Here is a 13,725-nt window from a genome sequence, read left to right on the forward strand (position 1 = left end):
AGAGACTGGTGTAAAGTGACTTAGTACATTTAGGTATTTCCATTTTATACTTCTACCACAATACATCTCTGAGGAAAATAGTGTACTTTTTACTCCACTGCTATATTTGACACGTTTAGTTACTTTGCAGATTATGGATTAATATGGTGTGTGTGGCAATGTGTTTGTGAATGTGTGCGTTCGTGCATGAGTGTGCGCGAGCACACATGTTGTGTACTTCACTGATCCTTCAACTCAATCTCGTCTTGTGTTGTGTCGCCTCATTTCATTGTCATGGTCATGATGGTTACCTACTTTCTCCTGAGAGGGAAATTAGGTGTTTTCAGCCCAACCCAAGGAGCGCATGAGCAATTAGGGGTTAAGAGTCTTGCTCAGGGACACACATCGACATTGCTACCCTGGCCTGGAATCAAACCAGGGACAACCAGGGGCTCTGGTTTCCCAGGCGGGCTCCCTAACCATTCAGCTATGCCACCCCTCAAGTCATGGTCATGGTCCTGTCCTGTCCTGTCATTTCGTGGTCAACTCACCGAGGAAGGCGGAGGGGGAGACGGTGCCGTTGCTACGGGAGACCATGACGCTGATGCCCGTCTCCACGAAGGGAACGGAGAACTCCACCACCTCTGACCTCTCTTCATTGATGGTGAGAGAACCAATGGCCATGTCCGCTCTGTTGTTCACCACCTGGAAGACATGGACTGGAGTTACTACAGTATGTGGCCACGTAGGGCTGGAGTTACTGGCTGTTTTGTGTGTGTGTGTGTGTGTGTGTGTGTGTGTGTGTGTGTGTGTGTGTGTGTGTGTGTGTGTGTGTGTGTGTGTGTGTGTGTGTGTGTGTGTGTGTGAGTGTGTGCGTGTGCGTGTGCGTGTGCATGTGCATGTGCATGTGCATGTGCACGTGTATGTGCGCGTGCGTGAAAGATGAAAGGGATAGATAGTTTTTCGGTCAATTACCTATTTTGTGTGTGTTGCATTCCTGATCGTGGTGCCGCGACGGCAGTCCAGGGGTGCCGCGAGATCATTTGATAATATTTGAAATTTTTTTGTGTAATTTTAAACTTGAAGTACAAAGTTATTTTCAGTTAGTTCTAACCAAAATGGCTATTATCTCTCAACGTTTTCCTCGCAACACAATCATTAAAATATCGTCACTGTCGGGCAGAAACCTCGTATCTCCAAATTTCAAATGTGTACGTCTTTTGGTAAAGCAAAGCTCTGCTTCATCATACAAGACTGTCGCACAAAACTAGTGAAAACAGCCGATCTACAAGCACACAACGCCTCGCATTGTGTGCTTGTAGATCTGCTGTTTTCACTAGTTTAGTAAATTTTATAGATGATGAATACAAAACGAACGGTTTTGGACATACAAGGTTTCCACCCGACAACGACGATATGCTATAAATATAAGGTGCTGGGGAGTGAAAATTCTAATGTAGGGGTGCCTCGGATTAAAAATATATTTATGGGGTGCCCTGAGACGAGAAAAAAAAAACGTTTGGGAACCCCTGCTGTAAGTGACTGTCCATCGTGTTCAGTTCATAAAAAGACATGCAAAAACATTTTTTGCTTGGGTCCCAAGCAAAAAACTGTAAATGCCTCAGTGGTAATTTAACTCTAACCACACAAATTAACCAGTTAAATTGAGATGTATTGGTAAATGGTGCATTTATACTGTATAGTGCCTTTAACCAAGGCGCTTTATAGAGATTGTACATTACATTCACCCATTCACACACACATTCATACACCGATGAATGAAACCATGCAAGGCACCGACCTGCTAACCGGGAGCAACCAGGGGTTCAGAGTCTTGCTCAAGGACTCTTCGACAATAATTCTGGGGGAGTTAGTGTTAGTGGAAGTTAGAGGGCACATTAGAACCCTCCGTGTTCTAATGCCGGTTTCTCTACCCCTGAGCCACTGCCGCCTCTATTGTACAGTATCCTATCCTCAGTGTTATTTTAACTAACAAAATGGAACCAAATAGATTGTTTGTGTTTGTGCGTGTGTGTGTGTGTGTGTGTGTGTGTGTGTGCGCGTGCGTGCGTGCGTGCGTGCGTGCGTGCGTGCGTGCGTGCGTGCGTGCGTGCGTGCGTGCGTGCGTGCGTGCGTGCGTGCGTGCGTGCGTGCATATGCGTGCATGCACGTGTGTAAGCAGTAGATCTCAACGCACTGGAGGTATTCTGTGGCATTCTTCAAAATTTAGCGTTCTTTTTTTTTCTTTTTTAAGCACACACTTTTTTTATCTGCTTTATCAAAAGGTTGAAAAGATCTTTTTATCTGCTTTATCACAAGGTTGAAAAGACTTATTTGGAGCAGGTCTGCTGCCGGCGTCTGTGATGTTATGTGTTGTTCACCTTCACTCGCCAGGAAGTGTTAACTCACTGGACTGTGAATTCCTATCAGGAAGGAGCTAATGAAACAGCAGGGCCAACATCTGGACAGGAACGTGAAGGACGTTATGTAACATATTGGACAGGACCAGACCGCCATGGGAGAGAGAGAAGGGTATCATACTCACTGGTGTAAAGTCACTAAGTACACTTAAGTACTGTACTTAAGTACGATTTTGAGGTATTCTTTTTACTTTACTTGAGTATTTCCAATTTCCAATACTTGTACTGTTCTATTCCATTACATCTAGGATCCAATAAGCCTATCGTAATTTTACTCCACTACATTTATTTGAAAACTTTAGTTACTTACTTAGATAATACTTTGTTTACATCCCTCTTCTATTCTTGTATGGATTGATAAGGGATGTAAACAAAGTCAGCCTGACAATGGCCAAAATGATTATTTTATCATTATTTTACGCTTTTTGTGGTCATTTTTTAATAGAAACACATATGAAGCTTAATCTTTTTTATAAAATATTTTCAACATTATTTGTATTTTAGCGTCCGTTTTTCAAGAAAAAGTTGACTATAGCAAAAAATTGTACTTGAGTACAGTACTTGAGTGCATGCATTTGGTTACTTTACATCACTGCACACGCTCGCACGCACACACAGAGAATGACAATGCAGGTACGCACACACACGCTCGCACGCACGCACAGATAATGACAATGCATGCACACAAGCACGTATGCACGAACGGAGAATAACAATGCACACTGGCACTAACGACGTACGCACGCACACACGCACAGAGAACGACAACAAACACAAGCGCGCACACACGCTCACACAGAGAATTACAATGAGCGCGCGTACGCATGCACATACGCACCCACGCACGCACAGAGAATGACAATGCAAACATACGCACGCACTCACGCACTCATTCATGAATGCACAGAGAACGGCAATGCACTCACACTGAGTCACACACACACGGAAACTAAGGGAGTGGACGAACGCGCGCACGCACACACATGCACACATGCACACACGCACGCACGCACGCACGCACACACACACACACACACACACACACACACACACACACACACACACACACACACACACACACACACACACACACACACACACACACACACACACACACACACACACACACACACACACACACACACACACACAGACGATGAGATCTAAGCACTTGCAGGTACAAGGACAAAGCAGCAGCTTTGAATAGGACGAACAGAACGGTATGCAATGTGATGAGCTGTCGCTGTTTGTACGAATTAGAAAAAAAGAAAAATAACACACAGGAAGATGAGAACGGAAATTTGCAGCGTGACGAGAAGGAACTGATTCCGAAGCCCCGGGACAGAGTGTGGAAGATTAATTCAGACAACGAGAAGAGAGGGAGATCACATGAGATACGGCATGTTAAGGTGAGCTGAGAGGAACCGAGAGATCTGAGCACATAAGATATGAGATGAAAGTAAGGTAGGTAAAAAACTAAATTATAAAAAAAAAGAGAGAAAGGAGAGAGAGGATAAGAGAGAATTGCTCCCTGGCGAAACAAATTAAACGTGCACTGACTGTGTATTTGTGAAATGTTCACAAGTGGAATATAAAGTGTTCATTAATTTACAAATGAAAAGTACAAATCAAAACGTGAGACAAAGAGAGAGAGCGTTCATTCGTGGAAAGAAAAAAATACATTTAAAGTACTAGTAAGTAAGTGGCATATTTCACTTTTTTCACAAAAAATGTTTTTGGGTCATTTTATCGTCTACTCAGGGGGAAAAAGAACATGGCCCCTGCACGTAGACAGTAGACACCCAAAAAGCAGATGCACCACAGTGGATTTGTCCCATTTCAAGTTTTCTATTTTCAAATGGCCAAAATGTATATAGGGCTGAAGTGGTTATTGTATGTTTTCTTTTGTAATAATAATTACAACTAAAGTTGCCAAATAATTGTACTTCGCGTAAAAGTACAATATTTGCCTCTGAGTTTTAGTGGAGTAGAAGTAAAAGTATTGGAAAGTACACTTAAGTACAGTACTTAAGTAAATGTACTTAGTTACTTTACACCACTTATTTTCAAGTAGTCCTTCATCCCAGCAAAGGTTGAGAAGAACCACTGTCTTTTTTTAAGCAAACCATGCTTTGAGGGATTTACTGTGCAAAGTAAAAGGGAGTCCGGAGAGAGAGGTTTTTAGACGGAAGTAATTACTGCCTGGAGTTGCAGGGAGTGACCTGCGAGGATATGACAGTGACAAAATTAAACATATCAGTTCTCACATGCAGTCAGTCGCCATCTGTGTGTGTGTGTGTGTGTGTGTGTGTGTGTGTGTGTGTGTGTGTGTGTGTGTGTGTGTGTGTGTGTGTGTGTGTGTGTGTGTGTGTGTGTGTGTGTGTGTGTGTAATTAAACGTTTAATGAGTTTCAGCAGCCAGAAGCTGGGCAGGTGGCAGCAATAGGGAACAAAGGGGACAGAGAGAGAGAGAGAGAGAGAGAGAGAGAGAGAGAGAGAGAGAGAGAGAGAGAGAGAGAGAGAGAGAGAGAGAGAGAGAGATAGAGAATGGAAGACCACCTGCATGCTGAATGTTTGGGATCTGTGCTCAGGAGGTAAACAACAAATACACACAAGTAACACACACACACACACACACACACACACACACACACACACACACACACACACACACACACACACACACACACGTGCGCACCGTGTGTGTGTGTGTGCGCGTGTGTGATCCCTCGTCCATGTCCAAGCCCATGTTAAACAGATTTTATTAATCCAGCCAACCACAGGAGCCCTGGCAACCTAGAAATTACACAGCACCTGTCAAACACACACACACACACACACACACACACACACACACACACACACACACACACACACACACACACACACACACACACACACACACACACACACACACACACACACACACACACACGTGCACGCACACACACACACACACACACACACACACACACACACACACACACACACACACACACACACACACACACACACACACACACACACACATGCACGCACGCACACGCGCACACACACACACACACATGCACGCACGCACACGCGCACACACGCACGTAAGTCTGTATACTGTGCTCAAACTATCCCACTGTCAAGTCAAGTCGACCAGTCATGTTGTCGACCAGTGGTCTGTAACAGTGTTATGGAAATGACTAACTTTGAGTTTGACGTTAGAACTTATAGTCGGGAAGCATGGAAAAGCATAATACCAGTAAGACGCCCTAAGGGCGAGAAGTGACCTCTCCCTAAAGGGCGAGAAGCGCTGAAACAACACAATAGGTCCATATACTGTATGGTCATTCCCAGATATGGGCTTAATATTGATGACATCAGGCATCTCCATATATGGACATAGAAGAGAAAAGGACAGAATTCTTTTGCACGTGTGACTTGTGTCGCGAGAACACACTGGTTATCATGAGACTGACACAATATGTCAATATAAAGGCATTCCCAGATATGGGCTTAATATTGATGGGATCTCCATATGGGGCATAAAAGGGACAAGGACAGAATTAATTTGCAAGTGTGTTTGTGGTGACCAGGGCAGGAATTTGGCCGTGTGCCCCTCAAAAAATGACATTCCCAAACGGCCACAGTGGCCGCGGTGCCCCAGTGCCCTGACAAGCACCCACAGCAGTTCATCATTTCATTGAGGAATAAAGAGGAGACAAAAATGGAGTTAACAAAATAAAGACTGGGCTAAAATCTGTCTTCATTTTAACAAAGAAGAGATGAAATATTTTCTGAAACACGCATCACGGTCTGTTTACAAACAGCTGTTGCTGCTACCATCAAGGTTTGATTTTTATATTAACATTCAATCAAATTAATTGTAGTGTTTTTTAACTTTAATGTATACCTCATCTCACCCTTGGGATACGGATGTGGAATTTCCATGACACTAAGCCCACTTCTTTTTTCCCCACTCTGAGATTGTAGATCTGCTATTTTCACAGAGTTTTCACTCCATTTTCTCTGTAATATCTACTATTTGTATTTTCACAATACTTTCTCTGTAAATCTTTCTCTCTCTCTCTCTCTCTCTCTCTCTCTCACTCTCTCTCTCTCTCTCTCTCGCACGCACGCACGCACGCACGCACGCACGCACAGTCTTGTGTGACTTGGTTGCTTTTAAGGAATTTAAAAAAGGGATAACAATGAATTTCACAGCAGCGCTCAGATCAAACAAGACCGTGTAAATATCTGCCAAGGAGTGAGTTGAAACGGTACAAAGCATTTTTATACACTCTTATACCGACTTAAAAGAATACTCTTTTACTGTTCAAACGAGAGCTGGTGATGAAAAGTGCAAGTAAAACATGCCAATATGAAATAAAGCCCACTGGATTAAACAGAGAAGGTATTCACGACTCTTCCACCGAAAACTCAAATGCAATTACGGGAGCAAACTTCTCCAGAGTCACTTAGTTCACTCTGCATATAAATTATTTGAAGCTTCCATATCTGATACTGTAGGTGTACTTGTCAAAACAAACGTGTTAATTTATCCATTTGTAATTCTGACACTGCAACTGTACCAAATGTGTCTGGAGTTAAATTAACAATTTGGTACAGCTTTTCAACTTCTAGCTTGCAGTATCTGTGTTTGCTTACCGAATGGTGCAAGCTTAATATTTATTTTAGCCTGTGATTCCATTTTTGTCATTCCATGATGAAAGGTTTCTGTTGCTGCCTTTATCCGTGTAAAAAAAATAAGAAAATTAGACATTGTTGCATCAAAAGTAATCAACTTTTCATAAAAACTGGTCAAACATTGACCAAATTGTCGGTGGCAATAAGAAAGAGGCAAAAATTGTGAAAATAGCCAATCTACAAGCTCACAATACACAGCGTTGTGAGCTTGTAGGTCTGCTTTTTTCGGTTTTTCTTTTTATTGTATTTGTGGAACCGATTCAAACACAATGTAGCCTAATGCCTCAACTCCTACATTCCAAGTGCTTTTCAAGGTGGGGGGTCCCTAGTTCTAATATGTTTACTTTAGGGGGTCCCCCAGTGGGGGTCCCCACTCCCCAGTTCAAATGATTATATTGATTATTTTGGGGGTCACGGCCTGAAAAGGTTGAGAACCACTGTCCTACCGGACACGATAGTCTACAGTTCTCAATGGAAGAGTAGGGAGACATCCTCCAACTAGTTACATTGTACTAACGTTATGTGCCATAAAGTGCATTCCAGATTGTAGCTTTAACTTGTTGCTGTATCAGTAATTATGTCGATGTGTTTATTGCAGTCGTTACTTCTTTCCTTTCTTCTTTTTTTTTAAGATAGAGACATTTAACTGTAGAGAGACGGCACAGCTGGGCAGATAATAGAGATGACATGCAACAGAGGTCTTGAGTGAACCAAGGAAATTACAATTACTACGCATTAAGCTATAGCCTTCAGGGCAGTCTGGGTTGTTGTGGGCTCTTAATTGACTCTGCAGCACTATTCTCTTTATTGCCGAGTCTCGGTTCATAGTCTTTTCTTTTGTTTGTATCCTCTCATATTTCCTTTTAAATACAAACTCGAGCAGGAGAGGGAGGAAGTGGAGGCATACAGGCAGTTAAGTACAGTGCTTTAAGTAAAGTTACTAGCGAATTTAAAGGACAACTTTAGTTTTTTACAACAGGGGTTCATATTTTAGATTGTAATTAAAGAATATAAAAGATGAGTGTTAAAATTATTTCATTTACTTCTATTGTTTTAGAGATTCTTATTTCAGTGGTTGGGGGCATGCGTACAAGTCGCTAAGTATGTAATTCTACACAGAATAAGCCCATTGCCAAGATACAACGCAACCTTTCATGGTTTGATGTGACTTATGGGGGCTAGTAGTGTTACTGTAAATAGCAATAAAGAAACAGCTGGCTTATTGTGTCTAAAAATACATATTTAGCCACTTGTACGCATGCCCCCATGCGTACGCATGCCCCACATTTTAGCATGGTAAATGCAATAAAACAATAGAACGAAGCAAATGAAAACATTTTAACACTCACCTTATCTTTTCTCTAATTACAATCTAAAATATGAACCCTTGTTGTAAAAAAACAAAGTTGTCCTTTAAGCAACGCTACGGCGACGGCAGATGACAACGGCAACCGGAAATGATCAGCGCTCCATAGATCAACCTGCCGCTGTAGCAGCCGTCTGTACTACGCCAGAAGGTCCCTTTCCACGTTGCGCCTAAAATGTCATGTCGCCATGGGAACCAAGGTGTTCAGTGAGAGAGTTGGGACCCTGTCACAGGTGGCCCTTTGCTTAATGATTTGGACCGCAACAGCGATTGCATCATAGCAGCCGTAGTCCTGCCTCACATCGCGGTAGTAGAAACGAGCTCCTTAAATTCCCCAATTATTCCACCACTGCACCACTGCTCATACAAGTGGTGTAGTGGTGGAAAAATCTACTACAATATTTAACTTTAGTAAAAGTATCAATACTGCAAGTAAGAGTCCGGTAATTAAATGTAACTTTTATTAAAAGTAAAAGTACAAATGTTTTGGCATCAAAATATACTTAAAGAATACCAAAAGTAAAAGGTCTCATGATGCAGAACGTCCTGTTTCAAAAGTTTGGCACGAAGGTCTATAAAAATATTTTGGAAATAACGTTAGTGTTATGAGATCTTGTAGATCGTGTACAGTAGGTTGAAGTTGTTAATGTATATGTTTTGTAATAATAATCAGAATCTACAAACAAACTAACTAAGTTTTTAAATAATTGTGGTGGAGTTAAAAGTACAATATTCGAGATGAAGTGGAACAGAAGTAAAAGTGTGGAAAATCTGAACTACTCCAGTAAAGTAAAAGTTCCTTGAAATTGTACAGTACAGAAAATATACTGACTTTCTACCACTGCACCACTAGAAGCATAGGAGAGGACATGAACAATGAACAAAGAGCACTTTTCTTTACCAGAGGCGTCAATTGGGTATGGCAAGATATGGCAGCTGTACTACTTAACCCTTTAAGTGCCAAAAAGCCAAACTAGTTCGGCTTTTTGTCGGCTAGCGACGCAATCCGGAGTGCCGATCCCGAACTAGTTCGGCTCAATTTGTCGGCTAACGTCAGCTTGCTTTGGTCCTTACCGTGAGCTGATTATTGACGCTGTAGGTGGTCCGAGGGCCGCCTTTGTTTATGCCGATCACTAAGTGCATTTTCCGCCGATTTATTCAATGTAATCCAATGCAGATGGCCAACTTTGAAGCCCATTTTCTCTGAATCTATGCTTTTCTGGAAGAGGACAGCCTTTAGTTGTGGCAAAATAGCCAAAGAATTTGCTTCTAACAATAACATTAGCCTAGAGGTAATGGAAGCCAAGGCCTTCCGGCGCATAGTGATGACACGCACGAAAGTCATCGCGTACGTCACGGCTGCGCAGGGCTTGCGCAGCTACAGCGCTCGTCTATGGGGCTTCGGCCGGCCACTGAAGCCCATCTAGTGGTGCCACTATCATGCCTGTTGCTAAGGTATGGCAACACCAGTCATGTTGCCATACCTTAGCTTTTGCTGAACTGACGCCACTGTGCTTTACTTTCTCAAGGGCAGTGTGTGCGTTGCAAACATTTTATTTTTTTCCCCCCATTATTAATGACAGCTCCAGTCATGCATTGCAAAACATATTCCAGATAATTGGGCTTCGTGGGGCCACAGCAATTCCCATATAGCACGTATCCTGCCCTATTTTCCCTGCTGGTTCCTTAGTTTTCAATTGTCAGAGATGCATACAACTTGAACGTAAATGTTTCATTTAAATTGTAAGCATATGAAAGCGACAATACCCACGTTGATTGTTATACTGCTAGTGTTCATGTACTGTATATATGCATGGCACTTCACCCTCAGGAACTCCATATATTATGCATCAGAGTTAAAAGGGAGGAATCTATCAAAGTTTAAAAAGAAATGTGGACTGAATTAATTTAAGTCGTAGTGTTCCTGTGATCTGAAAAGATTAGATAAGGGGGGGAAGTGTCAGGGTAAGCAAAGAGGTACATAGAATAGGACACAGTGTGGAAGTGAATACATAAGGAGGAGTGTAGATATAAAAAAAAAAGAATACCTTACAATGCACTATTCTGACATACTGTAGCCAGACGAGATCTGCACCTACACAGAGAGTCTAGGGACATCTGTATAGACAAGGTAATTGCTGGAACAACTGAGATTGAGGGAAATTTGTATATGACACTTGAGGCCTCCTGTATATATATTTTTGCTGTACGATAAATGGGTAAAATATAGCGATCCGCAACTTTACACTGAAATTGTGATATTAAACGGTAACAATATAATATTTCCCAAAGGAAAATGCCGGTATTTTGTTCAGTCTGCCTCATTCCCCCAGCAATGCCCACTGCTTCCTAAAGACAACTCTAGAACTACCCAGTTTAACTCATTTCTTCGTCTGTCTGGGCGTGCTAACTCCAACCACCCATATTGACGTGTCTGCATGACGTACAATAACTGCGTTGGCAGGAAAGTAAATACTAAACCAGTGTTGTTTTTGACAGCAAATTTTGATGGTCATAGTCTTTTGAATAAAATGTAATTTTTTTTTAGTCATAATTTGGTCACCTGAAAAGTTTTTGTTTTAGTCTAGTTTTAGTCGACTGAATATCATAAGATTTTAGACGACTAAATCTACAGTTGATTTAGTCAACTGAAATGTATTTTGGCAGGCCTTGATGGTATCGTAATGACTGATTTTACACTGAAATAGCTCACAACGCGTCGCAGCGTGACGCGTTGTGAGCTTATAGATCTGCTCATTTCAGCACGCAACACCGGAGAGCAACCAAACATAAAATGACTCTCTTCTCCACCAGTCCCTCCCCAACATTTTAGTCTAGTTTTTATTTTGTTGACGAAATTGTCAACATATTTAGTCTTATTTTTAGTCATCACAGCTTAGCTTTTATTTAGTTTTTATATGGTTTTCGTCAGTGAAAAAAACCCTGTCGACAAACATTTTTTGTCATACTTTTAGTCGACAAAATCAACACTGTACTAAACACAAGCCTCTTTTTTCAAACGCATTTCACATTGCGGTCCCCCAATGGGGATCGAGGTGGGGCACGGGGGACCGCAATGTATAGTGCGTTTGAAAAAAATAGGCTCTTAGCAGCTCATGGTAGTGGCAAAGATGAATAGTGAAAGAACTGCAGTGCAACTGCAACAGGTGCTTCTCGATCGGGTCACACCCGGCTTATGAGGATCTCAATAGGCCAATATCTGGAGTCAAGTAAAAAATCGTGGTCCTTTGTACCTATCCAAAGAGTAGCCTAGACCTGTGATTGTTGAACATTTTGCTCCACTACAATTATTTGATTCTTCCCCCTAGTTACTTTGTAGATTTTGATTATGTTACAATAAATGCGAGAAGTCTTTGCGTGCATGCGTGCGTGTATGTATGTATGTATGTATGTAATCCGCCTATCTCGAGAACCGTTCGCCCCACCGGCTTCAGATTCGGCCCACACGTTCCCCACCGCGGCGTGGAGTGCAGTGCCAGGCCTCGACCCGAACCGGCGCAAACCGTTCGGAATCTCCGTATACGGAGCTGATTGTTGACATCAGGCTGTTCCCGGAGGAAATCAGTGCAAGCGCTGACTCATTGTGACATCACTTCATAAAAGGCTCTGACATCACATACGCCACATGAGTCAACAAAAATGCCATGGTTACATATTGAATGTCATCAGTATGACGTAACCGAACAACGGGTATGATGGGTATTGCCTAACAACCGGAGGGACATCATTCCCCACGGGTGGCAAAACAAGCAGGCTGCGTATACTGCTCAAGATGAAGACAGACAGATACAGAGATATCCATATATGGGCATAAAATGGACGCAGACAGAAATATATATATATGGGCATAAATGGACACAGGCAAAGAGATGAATGGGGTTTACGTTAAAGGGTGGGGCATTCATTCCCTATTTACATCGTTCCCGATTAGGCCGGTCCCCGACTAGACGAGCAGGCTGCGTATTACTGCTCAAGATGAAGACAGGCAGATACAGAGATATCCATATATGGGCATAAATTGGACGCAGACAGAAATATATCTCCATATATGGGCATAAATGGACACAGACAAACAGATAAATGGGGTTTGCGTTAAAGGGTGGGGCATTCATTCCCTATTTACATCATTCCCGAGTACAGGCCAGTCCCCGACTAGACGATTGGCCGGGCAGAGATCTCCATATATGGGCATAAAAGGGACACAGACAGACAGTTTCAGAAATCTCCATGTATGGGCATAAAATGGACGCAGACATACAGATATCTCCATATATGGGCATGATGAGCTTCTAGTTATTACAAAAGATCCATTAACAACTTCAGCCCTATATACATTTCGACCATTTGAAAATCTACAAGCTCATAATTTTACGTAAGTAAGAAATGTCAGTACTTCTTCCACATACACTTTCAGAGTTAACATATACAGTAGCCTTCCAAAATTCGTACTTTGTCACAATAAAAGTAGTAAGCCTTGCTGAGCCATGAAGCCAATATGGCAGGAACCTATCTATAGGGCAGGAGCCTATCTCCTGTTTCTGTAGCGTGAGGCAGCTTGATGTACAAGTACACCCGCCCCGGACATGACGCTATGAGGCCTAAGTCGCAGGGATCTACCCCAATCCAACCCTTGATGCTGAGTGCCAAGCAGGGAGGCGTCTTTGGTACGACCCGGCCAAGGATCGAACCCCAACTTCCCCAGAAGGAGTGAGTGCATTCTCCGGGAGTGGCAAAAGCCCCGTGGCGTCGCCGGTAACTGCCGGCAGTGGACCAGCAGCCGCCGACAACGCACAGACCGGCAGCCGCGTCAGACATCGCCGCCTGATGGTGGTTAGGGTTAGGGATAGGGTTAGGTTTAGGCATAGTGTTAGGGTAAGGGTTGAGGTTAGGTTTAGGCATAGTTTTACTGAGGTTAGGGTTAGGTACCGCCGGACAATGTCTGCTGCAGATTGATTTTCGGCCACTGCCGGAAAATGCACTCGCTTTCCCTCAACCTCCCAGTCACAGGACGGACACTCTAACCTCAAGGCCACTGAGCTGGTTAACCCATTTAGTGCCGCGCTGCAAGCTTGTAGATCTGCTATTTTTGAAAAACCGTGATGTATATACTGTATATATATGTTTTGGCAAGTCTTTGAATATATCTTTTTGAAAGCGAACATTTGTAACTCAAACTCCCTGATACAATATTTTGAGATGGGGGGGTCCCTTGAACAACATATTTTTAGACGGGGGTCCGTGGCCA

The 13,725-nt window shown here is 42.7% G+C and overlaps 1 protein-coding gene across 1 annotated transcript in view; it reads right to left on the reverse strand.

Annotated features, from left to right (window-relative positions):
• LOC308293038 (uncharacterized protein) overlaps positions 1-13,725 on the reverse strand; it is a gene marked incomplete at both ends in the record, with an annotated part of 240,708 nt that overhangs the window by 77,339 nt on the left and 149,644 nt on the right. Inside the window, 1 exon segment of the mRNA XM_080735468.1 lies at positions 531-684. Coding sequence (XP_080591594.1) covers positions 531-684 — 154 coding nt within the window.

This window comes from Nannobrachium achirus (genome assembly GCF_963921795.1).
Source record: "Nannobrachium achirus genome assembly, chromosome: 10".
In the NCBI taxonomy this organism is placed as follows: Eukaryota; Metazoa; Chordata; class Actinopteri; order Myctophiformes; family Myctophidae; genus Nannobrachium; species Nannobrachium achirus.